The sequence below is a fragment of the Muscardinus avellanarius genome (genome assembly GCF_963383645.1).
Source record: "Muscardinus avellanarius genome assembly, chromosome: 8".
Taxonomy (NCBI): domain Eukaryota; kingdom Metazoa; phylum Chordata; class Mammalia; order Rodentia; family Gliridae; genus Muscardinus; species Muscardinus avellanarius.
In genome coordinates, this window is record NC_137794.1 from 89,392,797 (window position 1) to 89,413,874 (window position 21,078).

Below are 21,078 nucleotides of genomic sequence, written 5' to 3' on the forward strand. Positions count from 1 at the left end.
ACCGCTCAGGTTTGAGTCCAGCTAAGCAGCTTAAGAGTATGTTTTGGGCTATTTACCTCTGTTCCTCAGTGTCCTCTTTAAGACAGGAGAAAGGGGGAACTTCTAAGGTTATCACCATGATTTATCAAACTGATGCTTGTAAAATGCCTAGCAAAAATTAAGTGCCCAATGAATTTAGCTGTTAACTATCACAGCTGAGTGTGGTGGCACATCTGTGTAATCCCAGTACGTGAAAGGTTGAGACAGGTGGATCACAGGTTCAAAGCCAGCCCTTCAACTTAGTGAGGCTCTCAGCAACTTTGTGAGTTCCTGTTCCCAAAAAAAATAATAAAACAGGGTGTAGCTCAAAGGTAGAATGCCACTGGATCCCATCCCCAGCACCACACACACACAAAAAGAATTACCAGGCCAGGTGTGGTGATGCATGCCTGTAATGCCAGTACTTGGGAGACCGAGACAGGTGGATTGCAGATTCAAAGCCAGTTCCTGCAACTTAGTGAGACTCTAAGCAACTTTAGCAAGACCCTGTTTCCTAACAAAAAATAAAGTAGGGCTAGGGTATAGTTGAAGGTAGAATGTCCCTGGGTTCAATCTCTAGTACTGGAAAAAAAAAAAGACTATGACTACTTATCCTCATCTGAGCATAGACAGTAGGCAGGACTATGGGAGACAGTAAGCATGGCTGGTTTCTGCAGAGGATGGACTGATAGACACCCCACAGGGCCCCTGACCACATGTCTGGAGTGGGGCTGGCAGCCTGAACAGTCAGGGGTGAATTGAAGAGGTCTTAGGATAACCAGGCAGATGCTAAAGGCTGGAACCCTGTGGTACAGATCATGTCCTGCCTGGGGATGATCCTGCCATACCCGCTCCTGTGCCAAGGGGCTGGGTCTGAAATTGATAATAACCCAGTCAAGATTGGCTTTCCACTGGCCTTAGCTCAGCTATGGGAAGATGCTGCACTAACACATAAGGGAGGAAGAATGAAGGACAATATTTTAAATGGCTGGGAGCATTTACTTGCTTGTGTAAGTTATGGTTGGCCTAGTAAAAATCCCACCACTTTAATTTACCAACCCTCACTGGGATAAAAAAAGCAACAACTAGAATCATAATATTCAAAATAAACCTAATAGTTAAATAAATAATTGTACTCAAGCTGAAGAACTTGGGAGGACCTCACCACAATCCTGAAGTTTAACATTAAGCAATACCATCTCTTACTCTCATCATTAAATTTCATAGAATATTTATTTGCTGAGGAAAGAGTTGAATTAGCCCGATGACATAAGTAATTTTAGATCTGTTAAGGGTATGGTTATTTATAATTTATTAATGCCCTTCATAATAAGATAATTTTGCAATTCATACCTAATCTAACCTTGCTTTGTCTATAATTTCTAAAAATTTTTATCACCCAAATGTGGTAACAGGTTGTCTCAAGCCTGGGTGCACTTAATGTTATACTGCTGCCCTCTTGTGGTGAATGTAGAAAACTGCAGTCTTAAATGTTTTTCTTTCAGTTGGTTTCATTATTTTTCCATGCTTTACATATCTTTGTAAGCTGCTTTAAATACTTTCCGGGACAACACACAGTCTAAACAAATAAAAACTTTTATAAGATTGTCAGTGTTGTCATGAACTTAAAAATAGTTTGGAAAACCCATCTGCCTGGGTTCAAATTCCGACTCTCACTCAACCAGCTGTGAGAACCTGGGAGCACTAATGAGAGTCTGTACGGTGAGGTCAACAATATGTAAATTGAACGAGTCAATCTATAGTGAACACTAAAATCCCTGGTACATCAGTGCCATTCAAAACGAGAGCGTCAAGACAGGCGGGGCAGGTGGCACACGCCTGTAATCCTAGTACTTGGGAGACTGAGACAGGAGGATTGCAGGCTCCAGGACAGCCTCAGTAATAGTGAGACTCTCAGAAACCTAGTAAGATCCTGTTTCAAAATAAAAAATAACAAAGGTGCTCGGGATGTGTGGGGAGCCATTAAGGCCTTCCCCTAGATTAATGTTTCTGACTCAGCTGACTGTCCTTCGCCCAGAGTCAACAAGGTTTGGGGTTATGGAAAGTTCAAAAAGGTCTGAGAGATCAGGTGGTGATGACGCGAGGGTATTGATTGATCTAGCTGTAATGTATGTGCTTTGGATTTAGTCTTTTCGTATTGTATTCCGGTGGTGATAGTATGAGAATGTTGATTGACCTGTGGCTGTGTATAAATACCTCTGGAAAAACAAACCCGGCGTCGGGGCAATAAAGATGAGATTGACCCAGAAGTAGGCGTCAGCCAGGAGCGTCAGCGCAATAGAGAATACTGACCCAGGCGTAGTCATCGACCCATAGGAAATATTGACCCAGGAACAGGGTTTGGCCAGTAGAGATAGTAAGCTGGCGACTCCCCCACGTTAGAATTAGAAATTCTTCATCCTCACGTCTCTCTTTGGAACCCGTATTCTTGCCGGCTGGCTCCGGCAGGGATGTAGCTCGGAAATAGAATGCCCCTGGGTTCAATTCTCAGTACCACAACAGGAAAAAAAAAAAAAATCAGAGCTACTGCTCAGGCCCAAAAGATAAACCACAGCCCACTCTCAAACAGAGTGTAACAGAAGTTCTCAGTGACCCATGGACTGACCATCCCAAGACCACAAGTTCTTGGTGAAAATAGTTGGCATAGAGTATAGAAATTGACATGGGGACAATGTGGCCTCCTCGTTTTAGTTGAGGAGATTGAGAACCAAAGAAGAGACGACTCAGTCCTCCAGATACATTTTCATGATATTACAACTGCCTAATAATGCCCTGAGTCCTTGAAAACACAAGTAACCCATGAAGAGAAAAGGACAAAGCTGTGACCAGCCAACCATAGGCTACCCATCCCAGTCGTCCCTTGCCCCCAACACCACTACAGAAACTACTGTGGTCCCAAAGCAAACCCATAGGCACAGAAACCCAGGGAGCCAAAAAGTCAGAAATGCTTTCCTGCCCTGCCCCACTCCCAACTTTAAGTCTGCAACCTTTCTCAGGAAGATAAGAAGTATCCTGGTCGAATGACTGGGCCACGAAACCCGGGGATTCTGGCCAGTTTTACTGAAGCTAAATGCATTGTAAAGCAAGCGCCGTGCTTCAGGCGGGATATTGTCTAGTTCAGTGGGCTCTGCAATGTGGCTGCAGCCCGTGCCTCTATGATGAGCGCCTTGATCGTCTTTGGACCTGACAGTCCTCTCTGGAAACTCCCCTTAGCCAAAGAAACCTACCTTGCTCAAGATCATGCTCCTTCCCCCAGTCTAGCTGGTGGGAAGTGTAAAAGCCGTAGAGAAATAGGAAATATCCCAAAGGGTCGTCAGAGCCACTGTGGGATCTGCTGAGGCCCTTGCTGAGGCGACAGCCATAACCCAACTGCTCTTACCCCACCCGCCGCCTTCTCTTGCACCGTGATGCCTGTGAACACACCCGGAGACTCTCAACTCCTTCATCTCCTCCACTCAGAATCAGCTCCCCAAAGAACAGGCCTGCAACAGCCCTTTGCTGACATGAATATCTCCCACTTCACTTCCCTTGACCTGTATGGGGCTTAAAATCCAAGCTGGACATGACAGCACACACCTGTAACCCCGGTACTTGGGAGGCTGAGACAAGAGGATCACATAGTTTAAGACCAACCTCAGCAAATGTAGCAAGACTCAGCAACCTAGCAAGATCCTGTTTCAAAACAAAAACAAAAAAGCGGGGGGTGTAACTCAGAGATAGGATGCCCCTGGGTTCAATATCCAGTACAAAACAAAATAAATCCAATTGTGTACCTAATCTCTTCAATCTTGAGAGTATGTGCTCAATACCCAACAAAGCCTATTTAAAATCGTCTTTCCCCATTTCACTGTAGACGCTGAGAGGTCTAACTATGAGGTCTGGCCGTGAGGTCATGCCGAAGGACTAAGAAGGGAATGAAGAAAGAAAACACCCCCAGCCCATTGCCCTGCCCCAGCTAAAGGGGAGGCTGCAAATACAAGGACAACCTAGGCAACTTGGCAAGAACCTGTCTCTAAAAAAAGTTTACTGAAGCGCTAGAATGTAGCTCAGTGGCGGAGTGCCTGCCGAGCATGTGTGAGGCCCCGGGTTCCATTCCCAGTACCACTGGAAAAATCTTTTTTTTGTTTCTTTCGTTTTTTGGTGGTACTAGGGGTGGAACCCAGAGGCTTTCTACCTCTGGGCTATACTCCCAGACCTATTTTTTTTTAATATTTTATTTGGAAACAGGGTCTCACTAAGTAGCCAAGGCTGGCTTCGAACCTGTGCAATCCTCCTGTCTCAGCCTCCCAAGCGCAGGGATTACAAGCGTGCGCCACCACACCCGGCTGAAAAATATCTTTTAAAGAGTAATCAAATATGGATTTGTGAGTAACATTTAGGTATTAGGTCACTTCTGTATAGGTTCTGATGAAGGTCTAACTGAATCCCCAACCCTAGACCTCGACATAAACACAAGTCACCAGGAGCCGAACATCAGGCCACTGAGGCTTCCTGCAAGGCGTGAAGGGTGACAGGGCAAATGTGCGTCTCCCGGGACACCAGCAGTCACACTTTTGAACAAAGGAATGGATGCCCAAGGTCAGCTCAATCCCAGTGCATCACTGGTGCTAAGTGTGCTTTGGGAACACAGAAAAGTCATTCTGAAGAACAGAAAATCACCCCGGAAAAAGTTACGAGGTCAAGAAGCACTTTCACATGGCTGAAGATAGTATCATTCAAAGGTTTCTGCTAGTTGTTGGGGAAGGGGTTTTGAAAAAGGAAACTAGAAAACTGAAAACGCAAGCCTACCTTGGGGAATAGAAACAGTTATTTCAGGGGAAAAGACTCCTAAGGACAGAGAACAGGCAGGGCCAGGGGAACGTGAGGAGGCGCTGAAAAAGCAGCAATGCCAAACCCGAGAGCACGATGAGAAATTTGAGAGCAGGCAGGGTCCAAACCACAGTGGAGGACCATGACGGGTGCTTTACTGCAAGAAACAGAAAACCCCCACACAGGGCAGTTCTTTCTCTAATTTGTCTTGTATAACAAGAAGTCTGGAGAGAGGTCCCTCTAGTGCTGGCTGGCAGATTGCCAACATCAGGGCTGGCACCTCGGTAAGTCAAAGCCTCTTCCTCAAGGTCATAGGATGACCAAGCATGGTCGCTCTCAACAGGCAGGCCAGGGAGAAAGGAGGTGGAAATGGAGGTGGGTCCAGGCGACCAACCCTCTACCACAGAAACAAAAAAAACTGAGCAGCCGGGGCTTTTTGGAAAGTGGAAAGCCTGGCAAAACGGGTGGACACCGAGGCTGTACAGATGGTTTCTAACTCCCTGGCTGTTGTGCAGCCTGAATGGTGTAGGGAAACATGTAAGTTCAATATCACATAAACATGTGGGTGAAGAGCAACAAAATACTTAAAACAAATGTGTTTCATTTGTACTTTCCAAGAAACTCTACCTACAGAATTCCTCAGGCTTTATAAAGTGATGAAAAAACATGCATTTGAATTGCTACAAAATAAAGTTCTACAGGCATTTATTGTGTGATTTTATTTACAAAGAACAGCATATAAATGTAACAAGGAATGAAGGAAACAAATGCCAGGCAAACATATCCACACAGCAAATACAGGCAAAACCTGTCAAGAGGAGTCTTTAAATACCTCTATGTGGAGCCCTAACAGTCAAAATCTGTGTCTAAGACTAATTTAACATCTCGGAAAGATGTTTGAGAAAGCTCAGCCCTAAAGGATTAAAACTATGACTAACCTAATAAAAAAGTATAATTTTATCAAACTCTTTGAAAAAAAATCTCCAAGTTGCTGGAGGCTAAGTAAATCAGATCACTACCAATTTTTATAGGATTTAAAGGTTCTTAAAGTCATAATTGCTTATAAAAACTAATGAAGCCATAAATTCAATTTTCAATCATACTAATATAAATTGGGAACAGATCCATACAGCTAATTCTTCAGTAACCAATTAACCGCTGGATCTTCCAAAACCTCAGACAAGTATTCTTAAAAGTTTCCTTCAGACCCAGGCACTACATCCCAGGATGCTTCACTGCCTCAGCAGAGGACATGACTTCTGAGGGCCGTGGGAGCCAGGCCGGCCGCATACACTGCAGCTCTCCTTCTGAGTGCAGCAGAGCTTGGTTGCTGATGCCTTCGCCAACAGTGTTTGTGCTTATCAATTCTTTCCTTGGATCACTGTCCTTCTGACTGCGAAATGTGATGTCCCAACTAAAATAAAGCAAATGTTTAACACAGAGATTATTCCAATGTAAATAAAGAATAGCAAGACAAGTACCAGATGATCCTTTGTGACTCATTTCTTTCATCAGTCAATAGCAGTTTGAGAGTCAGCTATTAGTCACTGTGCTCACAGCTGAGTACACACAGAATGTGTGCTAGTCAGCTCTGTGATACTATAACAAAATACATAAGGCAATCAACTTACAAAAAACAAAGTTTATTTTGGCTCATGATTCTGGAGGTTCCAGTCCAAGATCAAAATCCCCACAAGTAGAAGCTCTGGCGAGGGTAGCACATTATTATGGAGTGAGTGATAGTGTTAAAACAGTTCACCTGATAAAAGAGTCGGAGTCCCACAATTCCCTTCAAGGGTCTGCTCCAAGATAACTAAGGCCGTCCCACTAGGCTCACAGCACCGCAGGATATCACCCTGCAGACCAGGCCTTTAATACATGGACCTTTGTGAGACACTGCCCATATTCAAACCAAAGCAGAATGATATCCCAGTAGACTACCATTTGAGGGCCTATTGTAGCTTGAAACTAGGTGTTAAAGAGACAATTCTTCCTCTAACATACTCATAGCTGGCTGAAAAGAAAGCGCTATGGGACACTGAACAAAGAGCAAATAATACATGACAACTCAATAAAACTTTACTGATCTACTACCAGTAGGAAAGAGTGTGTTCCACCTAAGTAAATTTCCTAGAAAACTGAGTTTTCAAACATCCTAGAATTTTAATAAAATATGCTTTCCTCTCCTCTGCTTCTTAGATAGGCTATTATGAGAGCCAGAAGGCTCATTGCCTCATATGTAAAACAAGTAGTATTCATCTTTTTTAAAAATGGCATTGCTGTAAATATCAAACAAGATGAGTGAAGAGAGGTAGTCACTCCTCGGTATCCACGGAAGATTTGTTCCAGGGCCCCTCAGGAAAATGAGAATTCACAGCTGCCTCTGGATACATCATATAAAATTACATATATCTGTATATAACCTACTTGTATCCTCCTGTCTAGTTTAAATCATCTTTAGGTTATATGGAATGCCTAATACAGTATAAATGTTCTGTAAATAGTTGTCACTATATTAAGGAATAATGGAAAGAAAAAAGCCTACATGCTCAATAGAACTGCAACTTTTGATTTGTTTTTGTGAAGTTATTTTTCCAAGATTGGTTGAATGCACAGATTCAGAACCCACGGACAAAGAGGGCAGACTTGTACCAAGTGTGGAGGCACATGCCTATGATCCTAGCACTTGGGAGGCTGAGATAGGAGGACCCCAGGTTTACGGCCAGCCTCAGCAACTCAGCAAGGCTCTTGGCAATTTGGCGAGATTCTGTTTCCAAATAAAAAACAAAATAAGGCTGAGAGTATAGCTTAAAAGATGATGGGTTCAACTGATTCCAGGACCAAAAAAAGAAAAGAAAAAAAAAGAGGGCAGACTTTCCTTTGCAAGTTTTAAATTGTTATACGAATCTTAGAATCAAACATTTTTTGGTGGTATACTGCATTTTTAGTGGTAATAATTTGGACACGCACTACATAATCCTATGCCTTTCTAGTTAACGTCTTCTGAGTCAACATGCTAGATGCTAGATGGTAAGTGCATGCAGTGGTTGAAACCTGAAGGACTGCACATGCACCGGGAGGACCGGGCCCCTCCCTCGGGACGCTCCTGGGGCGGCTGGGTGCACTGCAATTTTCCAGTCTCCTGCCCTGCTGCGGCACACTCCTCAGTGATCGCCACCTGAATTTAGATGCCCCTCTTTCACACTTGAAAGGCTTATTCTTGAAAGCTACCTCAACTAAATTATGAGATGTGAAAAACACCCCAAAAGGTATGTCAATGATAGCTATGATCCCATCTGCTTTGTTAAAAGCAGAGTTAAGTCAGGTACAGTGGCACACACCTGTTAACCCCAGTTACTCAGGAGGCTAACAGGAGGATTGCAAGTTCGAAGCCAGCCTCAACAATTTAGTAAGACCCTGGGGTCAAAACTAAATTTTTTTTAAAGAACTAGACATGTAGCTCAGTGGTAGAGCACCCCTAGGTTCTATCTCCAGTATGGGGCAGAAGAAAAGCAGAGTTAGCTTTCCCATTCTCTATTGTTAGGGTGAATCTATTGCACAATTCTTTCCTGGTCCTCTCAAAGTTTCAGACACCTAGTTCATACTCTAAGTAGCAGCATTAAATTAGCACCTGCAAATAGGACATACCATTATAAACTAATGCACATATATTTTTCAAGTCAGATATTTCATTTCATAGGATAAAAGCAAAATTGAGCTCATAAAGTTAACAAAAACAGATTCATAGAATTAATACACAATTTATAGCCAGAAAGCAAAGCTTTACCATAATGAAGAGCACACTTGACAAAAACATTAAGTCAATCTTATATTATTATGGCTCACCCTTGAAGTTTCTGGACTAGAAAATGGAGAAGACTCCCAAGATCTATTTTCTTTGTCAAAGGAATCATTTTCCTGAAATGCAAATTTCTGCTGAAGTGCATGTGATATTAGAGACACTGGGTCCCAGTGTGAGCTTCGTCTTTTCCTCCTATGAATGGGTCTACCACCTGGTGACCTATGTTTCAAAACATTGAAAAAATTAAAACTTCAATGCAGTTTCAGCTTTTTGTTGACAAAGCAGTAATATAAGCACTATAATCCAATAAGTCTTCAAGAGACTTTTTTTGTCAAAAAATAATGAATTTGGAAGGCACACTAAGTTAAAAATCATAAAACCAAAAAACCATATGGTTAGGGATCTACAATTGCTATGAATGCTATTCCCCCAAATATTACTATTCTAAAAATCTTTACTTTTAACTTTTTAAATTTTCAGTAGGGAAGCCGGGCGTGGTGGCGCACGCTTGTAATCCCAGCATTCAGGAGGTTGAGACCAGAGGATTGCGGTTCGTGGACAGCCTCAGCTACTTAGGCCCTCTGCAACTTATTGAGACCCTGTTTCAAAATAAAGAATAAAAAAATAGGGCAAGGGGTGTAGCTTGGAGGTTGAATGCCCCTGGGTTCCATCCTCAGACCCCCACACACAAAAAAAAATTCAGTAGGGAGAAAATTTTAAAGATACATTTAAGAACTGTAAGGTATAACAGCACATACCTATAATGCCACTACCTGGGAGGCTAACACAGGAGAACTGCAGAGCCAAGGTGAACCGTGACAACTTAGCAAGTCAGCTTAAAAAATAAAAATACAAATGGCTAGTGGTGTGAGTCAGTGACAGGCTATTTCTGAGTTCAATCCCTGGTACCCAATCCTATGGTTCCCAAATATATATGGACCTGAATTCATGAAAAGAAAATCGTAGGTTAATTATTCACTCATTTGGTCATTTATACATTCATTCAGTCTTTGCTGAAGGCCTATTTCTTCATGCTGCTGAGAACAGACAGCATGCAACTTAAAACTTATTACTTATTTCTGGAATTTCCCCTTTAATTATTTCAGATATAGGTGGGTATCTGAAACCATGAAAAGCAAAACAGTAGACTGGGGGAAACTACTGTATTTCTAATGTTCTATGACAGGATGTGGATATAGTTAAAATGTCAAGAAAGAGCTAAAGTATCTTGTTTTAAAACTTTGAAAATAAGACAACAGAAGAAACAGTCAAAATACTGTGGTCCCAGATACTGGGAGGCTGAGGTGAAAGGACTGTTTTAACCCTGGAATTTGAGACCAGCCTAGGGCAAAATAGGAAGACACCCCCCAAAAATATGAAAGTGATTTTCTCTAGGATGGATATTCAGGGGCACTGAAGAATAAGAAAATAAACATATGGCAATTTTCTTTTTTTCTTTTTTGTGTGTGTGGTTCTGGAGATGGAACCCAGGGGCATTCTACCTCTGAGCTACACCCCAGCCCTGTTTTTATTCTTTATTTTGAAATAGAGTCTCACTAAGTTGGGAAGGCCTCACTAAGCGGCAGTCTGAGAACCCGCAATTCTTCTGTCTCAGCCTCCCAAGTACTGGGATTATAAGCGTGCACCACCACACCCGGCTTTATGCCAACTTTCATAAACAATTTTTTTAAAAACATCCCTGACAAATTTTCTCTTCCCAAATTATGGCAACATACCGTTCAATGGCACGAAGCTTAACCTTATTCATATCCTTCAGAACATCCAACATGTTTGGAACATCGTTATCTCTGTGGCTTTCTGAAGGACTATAATTGATCTTTTTCAGTTTATCTTCTGGATTATCTGATTCACAAGTATCAGGAGATCCTGGTTGAATGGGAGAAAAACTTGAAACCTGAAGAGAAGAAAACTGAGGAGGAAGTGGTGGCGGAGTCGGAGGAAAAGAAAGCTCCCCACTTGGAAAAGAATCAGGTTCCATGTTCAGGTGAGCAGCCCCCGATGACGGCATTTGTCCCGTGCCACTGGGCTCTTCATTCAAAACCGAAGAGCCTAAAAACAAAGAAATCCATTGAAACACCCTGCAAAATTCTTTCTAATATAATATTAATGAGAACCAAAACAAAAACAATTTCTATAATGACGCTAAAAGAGTAATATGGGCCGGGCGTGGTGGCGCACGCTTGTAATCCCCGCGCTTGGGAGGCAGAGACAGGAGGATCCCACAGGTTCAAAGCCAACCACGCTGGCTTAAGAGACCCTGTTTCCAAATAAAAAATATAAAAAATAGGTCTGGGAGTGTAGCCCAGAGGTAGAAGGGCTTCCAGGTACCCCAGTACCACCAAAAAAAGAAGAAAAGAAGAAAAGAAGAAAAGAAGAAAAGAAGAAGAAGAAGAAGAAGAAGAAGAAGAAGAAGAAGAGGAGGAGGAGGAGGAGGAGGAGGAGGAGGAGGAGGAGGAGGAGGAGGAGGAGGAGGAAGGTAGCCAGAAAGAAGAATAGATCTCAGCTGTTCAGTAATTTCTATAAGAGTCAAGCCAAATTTCATTTTTAATCCAAGTAGGAATTCTAAGTGTCAGCCTAAAATGTCCATAAAGAATGCATTTTAAAGAGAAAATAAAGTATTTTCTCAGTAACTCATACAATCAGGACTTCATTCTGACATTGGAGAAATAAGCATATAATTTTCTAGGTTAAGAGCCTAGTACCAAGCCGGGCGTGATGGCACACGCTTGTAATCCCCGCGTTGGGGAGGCCGAGACAGGATGATCGTGCAGGTTGGAAGTCAGCCGCGCTGGCTTAAGAGACCCTGTTTCCAAATAAAAATATAAAAATAGGTCTGAGAGTGTAGCCTGGAGGTAGAAGGGTTTCCAGGAACCCCAGTACACCAAAAAAAAAAAAAAGAGCCTAGTACCTATGTTGATTTAAATTTTGTGTTTAAAACAAGTTGTGTCTGTAAAAATTTAGAAAAGGATCATCTAGAAAATACTATACATCTAGCTGTGCATAAAGAAAAGAAAATACTATTCATCTGAATCTGGTGGAAGTATAGCAATAACTCAAAACTACAAACATATGAGGCCTGAAAACTGTTCTTTTTCAAACCAATGCCTTCTTCCTCGTTAATATCCATGCTTTTCTGAAAAGCTAGAAAAGCTTACTTAGAAGACTTTCTTTTTTTTTGCAGTACTGAGGTTGGAACCCAGGGGCATTCTACCTCCGAGCTATGCCCCAGCCCTATTTTTTATTCTTTATTTTGAAACAGGGTCTCACTGAGTTGCGGAGGGCCTCACTAAGTAGCTGAGGCTGTTCGCAAACCCGGATCCTCCTTTCTCAGCCTCCCAAGTACTAGGAATACAAGCGTGCACCACCACGCTCGGCTACTTAGAAGACTTTTTTAATACAAAAATTAAAAAAGCTCTTCTTCATACCAAAGCCATATCCTTCACTATAAATGTGACCTTATTTATTCTGCATAATCATCACACAAATTTACCCAACATCTTTCTATCATACATGTAATGTTGTTCACTGTTCTTATTCAGAATCACCCTTCACTTGAAATGTGACTTGATTTATTCTGAATAATCATGACAGCACAAGTTTATTTACCCAAAATCTTTTTATCATATATTTAGTGTTGTTTCCTCTTCTTATTCAGAATCATACTGACTTAAATACCAGATCTGACTAAAACAAAAATCCAGTATATCACTTACCGAAATTTGTGCTATTTCTCAGTTCCTGCATTTCCACAATCGTGGCAATCTGAGAGCGAAGAAAAGTTAGCTCTTCTTCCAGGGCAGCTATTTTTTTAATTGCAGCTTCATTTACAGGTAGATCGTGCTTCACTGGTTTGTTGTGTCTTAGAACAGGTGACAAGGCATCCCAAACTGGTGGCACAGGATGGAGAAAATCAATTTCTTCCTCATCTTCATTTTTCCATATACTGTTTCTGTGAGTCAAAGTAAGAAACAAAGGGAGAGAGATTTTCAACCAAAGGGAAATCTCTCATAAAAAGCAAAAGACAATGGAACGAAGGCTAGGGGTACAGCCCAGTAGTCCAGTAGTAGATCACCTGCCTAGCAAGCACATCCGTAGGTTTGATCCACAACACATACACATACACACACACACACACACACACACACACACACACACAACAGCACAAAATTAGAGCAACTCCTCCCCTTGTGAACGTCTCCAAACTTGCAAAGGACAAACACAAGATCTATTTAGCTTTATATTCTCAATATATAGACCAGAACATAAGATGGTCAGTAAGTGGCCAGAAAATAGGAATAAACCACCTTTTTTTTAGACTGACTGCAAACAAAAGTAACTTTCCCGGAACTGCTTTACTTATTAACTTTAAACATAGTTTACTTATTCAGAAATTCTCTACAAAGGTGCCAAAGGATCTTCCATTCAGGATTACGTTAAAGGCCAAGTTTATGGTCTTCTAGCTTATTAAAAATTGATGAAGCAATCTGACACATAATAAATTCAGCCAGAATATTACAATAATTGATACTCGTTGAGCTTAGCCTATCTCTGAAAATATATACTAATATGTTAGTACTCTCTAGGAGTAACACATTCAAATTTTAAAACAGTCTTCCCTCAGTATCCCTGGGGAATTGGTTCCCAAACCTCTGCAGATACCAAATTCCAATGGTGCTGAAGCTCCTTATAATAAAATTGTGCAGCATCTGCATTTAACCTACAAACATCCTCTTGTATACCTTCAGTCATCTCCAGATTACCTATGATACCTGATTCAAAGCCTACATATCATTTCATTTTTGTGGACCCAGCATAGTACTTGGAGCACTGCAAATTCAAAACTTTGCTGTTTGGAACTTTCTGGGATTTCCGGACAAGTATTTTTTGACTCACAGTGGTTTAAATCCACAGATGTAGAATCTATGGATGCAAAGCCCACATACGGAACCCCTGGATATGAAGGACTGAGTGCATATTTAACATTGCTGGCTGGCATACAGTAAACCCCACATGAACCTGGCTAACTATGTAAGATATACCTCGCATTTATTTTATAGAAATATATTTCATTTAGAGTATAGAAAATAAAGTGAACATGACTAATGATCCTTTGATAAGCATTCCCTCCTCCACCTGGTGTTAGGTTTAAACATGCATTAAGCAAAATTAGCTTTAAAAAATGAAAAACTACAAGTCGTTCATATTAAGAAGATATTAGGACACAGAACAGTACAGAGATAGACAGAACAAAAGAGCGCCAATAAACTTTAACACATGTAAGAATTCAGGTTATAGACTACACCCCACTTCCCAAATAAGCGTATGAGTTACCGAAATCTGAGACAACTGGCTTCTTCATCGTTTGCCACACACAAAATATCAGCAAAAGATGGAACCATAGATCCACAATTATCAGATTCTACAAAATTCAAGTGTGGGATCAACTAAAGTAAAAAAAGAAAAAAGTCAGAGCTCTGTAGGGAGTCAGGGAAAGGCACATGCTCCAAACCCCATGGCTTTAAATAAGTTACAATTACAAAGAGAGACAAGGAAACAGATGTTCAGTAGAAGCACATGCACCCATAAGCAGGAAAAACTACTGATAGAAATGTTTTTCTGTGGTCTAAGAATGATGCTCAATTCTCTCTCCTGGTTAGTCTTATCCATCAAAAAAAACTAACAAAATTAATTTCTCAGGTATCCCTAACACCTGCCCATCTTTGAATGTAATTACATAAAGAAATAACCACAAAAACAAATACAAAATGACTGTTTCCACTGAGGATCTTGGCTTATAGGAAATATTTCTTCCCTGGTTGTTCTACCCTAAAACGTTAGCTGTGCTTATGATTAATTTATACACAGGGCTTAATGCATAGCAACTGACTTACCTCAAAACTAGGTCTGCGACAAGGTTCTAAAGGAAGCATTTTCCCAATAATACGAACAATACTCCGAGCTGATCCATAGTCTTTATTTTCCCACATCAGCAAAACCTAATTTAAACATAAATCATTACCTAAAATGTACTCTAAGCATGTGTACCTCTAAGAAAAAAGAAAATATAAGAGATGTATAAAGAAAATAAGATAACATACTCTCAAAATAACCTTTTATAGTTGGAGGGAGTGGGTACAGTGCTTGCCCAGCATGCATGAGGCCTAAAGTTTGATCCACAATACAGGATAAAGTATTTACTCCAAAGATTTATACTTTATTAATATTTGCCTTTAAGGGGAACGGCATGATCTAGGTGTGGTGAGGCACACCTGTAATCACAGCTAGTCAGGAGGCTAAGGCAGTAGGATCACAAGTTCAAGGCCAGCCTGAGCAACTGAGCAAGACCCTATCTGGAAATAAGAATTTTTTAAAAAATGGCTGTCAATATAGCTCAGTGGTAGAGTGCTTGCCGAGCATGTGTGAAGTTCTGGATTCAATCCCCAGCAGTATCCAAAAAAAAAAAAAAAAAAAAAAAGAGAGAGAGAGAGACAATGTCAACTTATTAAGCAATGAGTTAATACAAATACTGATGTAATTTCCTTTAAAAGAGAAAAATGAAAGGGGAATAAATACATTGTGTCCCTGACAATTCAAAGAGTTATTTACATACAGTGGAAAATATCTACTGGAAGTCAGTAGTTGTTTTTTTTGTTTTTTGTTTTTTGTTTTTTTTTTTGAAGTACCAAAGATGGAATCCAGGGGCACTGTACCTCCGAGCTACACCCCAAGCCCTCTGTTTTAGTCTTTTCATTTCTGAAACAGGGTCTCACTGACTTGCAAAGGGCCTCGTTAAGTAGCTGAGGCTGTCCGCGAACAGCGATCCTCTGGTCTCAGCCTTCCAAATGCTGGGATTACAAGCATGCGACACCACGCCTAGCCATTTTCTCTCTTTAAAAGTATAAAATTTGAACTTCTCATTCTTGTTAAGATCACATAACAAGGACAAAATTCATTATGAGCATCAGATACAGGTAGCATCCTCATGAAAATATTCAATAGGCAATATATCCAGTTAGCAGATATATACTCAGTTCTAGAACTTGAGAGAAAAACTGGGATTAGAAAAATAGATTTGGACCGAGCATGGTGAGACTTGCTTTTAATCCCAGTACTTGAGAAGCGAGATGGGAGGATCACAGATTCACAGCCAGCCTCAGCTACTTATGAGGCCCTTCCCAATTTAGTGAGACCTTGTTTCAAAATAAAGAATAAAAAAAGAGCTGGGGGTTTGGCTCACAGGTACAATGCCCCTGGGTTCAATCCCCAGCAATCTACAATTCCAGGAAGGAAGAAGGAAGGAAAGAAGGGAGGGAGGAAGGGGGTAAGGAGGTAGGGAGGGAGGAAAATAGGTAGGTCTGGAAATCATTGGCATACATAATACATGATATAGGTAAAAATTAAAGCCATAGGGCTAAAGAGTTGGAAGCCATCAGCACATAGATTCCTCTGTACATATATGAACATACCAGTATGAACCTCACTATCATATACAATTACAATGCACCAATAAAATTAATACTTCTGCACAAAGTCACGCCATTCTTTTGCTTCTAAATAGCTACAACTCTAAATTTATTTAATCAAATCCCAACACTTGATCCTAATACTACACAGTGATTCCACCAACTAGCCTAACAATCCTTCATCTGTTCCGCCAGCCCAGTCTCCCTGGCACACTCGATGTATTCTTCATTAGTCCTCCAAATCACCCTTAAAGTTCCTCTGCCACTTGCTATTATTGTCTCTCCCATTCAATTTCCTTTTATTAACAATATATGTTCTTTGGGATCAATTTTCCTCACTGTCTTAAAAATAAGCTACTGTTGTCCTCACTGCCATGAATTCACTCATAAACGTAGTGGGCACAAGATATAACTCCCATCCCAGTGTTGGTTCAGTCTTCACCGGCCTTGACTCTGAGACTCATGTTCCTCTACCGACGACCATTTCCACATTCATGAGCTTCCTCCACTGTGCTAAGCTTTAATCTAGTTGCAATGAGCACCACACGTGGGGACATAATTACATGTGACGCTTTCACTTGCTGTTTTCTCCCTCCATTAGACGCAACTCTGAGGACAGAAACAGGCTTGGGTTCCATTTAAGTCCTTCAGGACGGGAGTTATCAATCATGAACATACTAGTGTTACTTCTGATGTTCTCCAAAAGAAACGTAAGTCACATATGTAAGTATTCTAGTAGCACAGTTGAAAATGTTAAGTCAAGTGAAGTTAATTTTCTTAATATATTTTATTTAAGTCAACAGGTATATATTTTCATTTCAACATGGAACCAATATTCTTGAAATTACTAATGGGATTATTTTACCATTTTTTTTCATACCAGGTCTTCAAAATTCACTCACTAGTTTATATTTATAGCAGATCTCAATTTAGACATGTGAAATATTTAAGTGACATATTGCCAGTGGTTACCATAGCGGGTAATGCAGCCTAAATAGATCTCAGATTTATTGAATCCTGAGGTGTGTGTGTGGCCGGGGAGGGGGGGGGGGTAACTGGGAATTGAACCTAGAGACATGCTACCTCTAACCTATACCCTCATCCCTTTTTTTTTTTTTTTGGTTTGAAACAGAGTCTCACTAGGTTGCTGAGAGTCTAATTACACTGCTTACACTGCTGAGGCTGGCGTCCAACCTGCAATCCTCCTGTCTCAGCCTCTCAAGTCCTGGAATTATAAACACCCAACAATTTTTCTATTTAAAGAATTCTACACTAGGTGCTAGAACATGTACTTAGCATCCACAAGGCTGTAGCTTCAAGCCCAGCAGCAATAAATAAAGTGTTCTACATACCATTCAAAACTGTATACCAGCTAAGAACCACAGGCATACACAGCCACCCAACTCTTAACTAATATAAACCAATTGTTAGTCCTCCTTATCTTCAGTGAACTATTACTGAAACTTAAAATGCTTCACTAATAACTAATGACACTGTCTATTATGACATCAAATTCTTTGCCTTCAAATATCAAAATAATGCAGGTAACTGCCAAATCTAAATCTTTTTCCTATATCCAATTGTCTATGGGATATTTATTTACATATTCCAAAAACACCTCTGGCTCACTTTATCTCCCTACTCAAACTAGTTGATTGCTCAAACTAAGTTGACTATAAGTTACAATGGTAACTTACTTTAGATAAAATGTTAGCGTTATTTCTTTTTTTTTTTTTTTTTTTTGCAGTACTGGGGATGGACCTAGGGGCAGGGGCATTCTATCTCCAAACTATACCCCCAGTCCTAATTTTTAGTCTTTATATTTTTGGAAACAGGGTCTCACTGAGTTGCAATGGCCTCGCTAAGGAGCTGAAGCTGTCCGCAAACACGATCCTCTGGTCTCCCCCTCTGGAATAGTGGGATTACAAGAGTGTGCCACCACGCCTGGACAACATTATTCTTACTGCTTTTCTAACTCACTACACAAAAAGTGATGATCTGCCCATTTTTAAGCCTCCATGCTATTTTGTGTCTTTCTTATAGTTAACCTTCTAGTTATACTTGTTTCTTTTTGCTCATACTTTAAATATCACTAATAGGAGAAGCATGTGTTTCTCCTCTGTATCACCTGTGCAACCAATAAATTGTCTTATATGTAAGTGTTCAACAAGTAGACAAAAGTGGACTTGTTTATGCTTCTCAGGCCTTTGTCATTCTCTCTTCCTCGAATTTATTCTGTATTTGTTGAACTTGGAAGTTGACATTATATACACAAACATCAAACCTCTTCACAAATTACCTTAAAATAAGTTTTACTTTTCTATGCAACAAGTTTAATCCTGTGAAGATCATGTCTATATTTTGTTTCCTTTGTACCTTCTGTTGACATTTAACCTAAGAGATAAGTACATTCTTAATCTTATCCTCCTTTTTCGACTCAAACCATCAAAACTGTACTATTGTGAACTCACCTTTGTCCCACCTAAAGAGAAGTAACAATTTTTCCGTAAATGTTGACATATAAATCATTTTTAAAATAAGACCCAAGAACAAAAACAGCAGATTCATTCAAATGTATTAAAAGACATTTACCTGATCTAGGGGAACACCAAAATATTCCAGCATCTGTCTTAGGATATTCAATATGAGAGACATTGAAGAAGCAAATTCAAGGGAACATTATCAGTTTCTTGGTACCTTTGGAAACAGTTTTAGACAATATTACTCTTGACAATTAATTGCTATTGAAACTCAATACCGGGTCAATTTCCCCGTTACAACCGTAACAACTGCCACATAAGTTATAATAAATAACCTAGAAGGCCTCTCATTACACATTACACCACCTGATCAGCATTATTCTGAAGGGAAAAAAAAGTCAAAGAAAAAAATCGCGGAGGAGTCGGGAGCTGAAGGAAACTATCTACTACTCGCTTGGTCCAGAGAAATCTCGGAAGAGACTCAGGAGGAAGGTGAGTTCACAGACCCTTGAAAGCAGACAGGCGGCTGACTCGCAGCTTTAAAGACTGAAGGATAGCTCTTCTCCCGAGCGTAGCGGAGTCCCACCCACCCCTCCGTGCTCATTTTAAAGATAAGAAGAATGAGAGCGCAATCGGTGAGCTGACTCAGTCGCCTAACCTCTAAGAAGCAGGCTGTGACCAGAACTCTGTCGCATCACTCGCTTCCCTCTCTCTCCAAACCCAGCAGAGTGGCCTTGTTCACCTCCCTCCACGCCGAGCCCGCGGCTACCAAAGCGGCATCAGGCGGAGGGCGTTGAGGAAGCGGGTCTCCCCATCCTCCCCCGAGGAATTCCAGAATGCCGGGTCCCGAAGCGCCCCACTCAACCCTGAACACTCAGTGCAGCGGGTGCTGCCAGCCACAGGGGAGGAGAAGTAGCAAAGGCCACCGCCCCAACCCGGACTAGGCGCCGCCGGCCTCCACAGGCCCCCAGCCTGCGGCGCGTCCCAAGCACTAGCTCGCCACTTCCGGGTTCCTGGATGAAAATTAAACTCCGCGGGCCGAGCCCCGCGCCCCACCCCATTGGACAAGCCTAAAGACCGCTACTTCTGATTGGCGGCGGAATGACGTTAGCGTGATAGCGGCACTTCATCCGGCCTCCAAGGCAGTTGAACTTCTCCTCTTCCCTCAAAAGGGCGAGTTTCCCGCGAGAGACCCAATAGGAAGCAACCGGAAGCTGGTGGGCGGGACGGGCTGCTCGGGGAAGTGACGCGCGCAGGATGCGCGCAGGATACTCGTTTAGTTTGAGGTAGCCTGCCGCCACCTGCTAAGACTTTCATGTCTGACCTAATGATACACTAAAACCATAAAGAGCAAGCCTATCACAGTCCTTTCCACCAGACTCCGACCAGAAAAGCGCCTGGACACTTGTTCTTGACACTGTTCACAACGCAAACTCACCTGATGACGCTGTATGCTAATGGGGATTGAAAACCTGCACCAGTTTGACCCAATCAGTATCTATCTAGTCTTTAACTAGGTCCTCTATGAACTGACCCCTCCTCTGTCATCACCCCATAAAATGCCCACCCTAGACCGTACCGGTAGCTTTCGGTTCTGAGAATCCCTCCTAGGCTTGCATTAAAGCTTTCTTTATGCTGTTGAGCGGCATCTCCTGTTCCTTTTCCTAATTAGAGCTTGCATTACAGAGCCCAGACAAAGCCACTCGGCAGGGCTTGCCATCAAGACTTTGCGCCCCAACCAGTTCTGCGTAGTGTTGTTCTCGATACCCAGACCCACCTTCTCAAGTTCGCCTGCCACGTAGAGTCGCTATTTTATTGGCCATTCAGGGACTACCTACTGAATGTCTATGTGTAAGCTAAGCACCACTCTCGAAGGAGTATTTCAGATTCGTTCATTATCAAAAGGGTTCTGGTTATCCAGGTTATCAAATATGGGCTGGACAATTCCCTGGTTTAGATAAGAATGTTAACATGATGCATGGTTGATACAATTGATTGAAGGTTACTGGCTTCTTCATGTACACTGCCTTTCCTTGTGTTGCAGCAAGAGTTGGAGTGATGAGCCAGGCGTGGTGGCGCAGGCTTGTAATTCCAGCATTCCGGAGGCAAAGACTGGAGGTGAGGGACAGCCTCAGCTCCTTAGTTAGGCACTTTGCAACTCAGTGATACCCGGTTTCAAAAATAAAAAGACTGAGAGAATAGAGCTGGGGATGTAGCTTGGAGGTACAAAGCCCCTAGGTTCCATCTTCAGTCCGAAAAAAAAAAGAAAAAGAAAAAAAAGTTGGCGGGATGTGACAATTTCACTGCTGCTTGCTGACCTACGTAAAAAATAGGATAACTTTTCTCTATGATCACTATTTATTCATTCAGCTAATACTGGGTGCATACTATGTGCCAGGCACCAATTTAAGCTCAGAAAATGATGAAAAGGACAGGCCCATACTTTCCCAGAATTTGCTAATGG

General features: G+C 41.6%; 1 protein-coding gene across 1 annotated transcript; it reads right to left on the reverse strand.

Annotated features, from left to right (window-relative positions):
- Positions 1 to 6,226: 6,226 nt before the first annotated feature.
- On the reverse strand, positions 6,227 to 18,789 carry MTFR2 (mitochondrial fission regulator 2; the record flags this gene model as incomplete). Its single annotated transcript, XM_080700540.1, has 7 exons — positions 6,227 to 6,262; positions 8,695 to 8,869; positions 10,387 to 10,720; positions 12,385 to 12,620; positions 14,003 to 14,115; positions 14,563 to 14,667; positions 18,727 to 18,789. 7 exons carry the CDS (start codon positions 18,787 to 18,789, stop codon positions 6,227 to 6,229), a joined length of 1,062 nt encoding a protein of 353 aa, XP_080556666.1.
- Between the last annotated feature and the right edge of the window lie 2,289 nt (positions 18,790 to 21,078).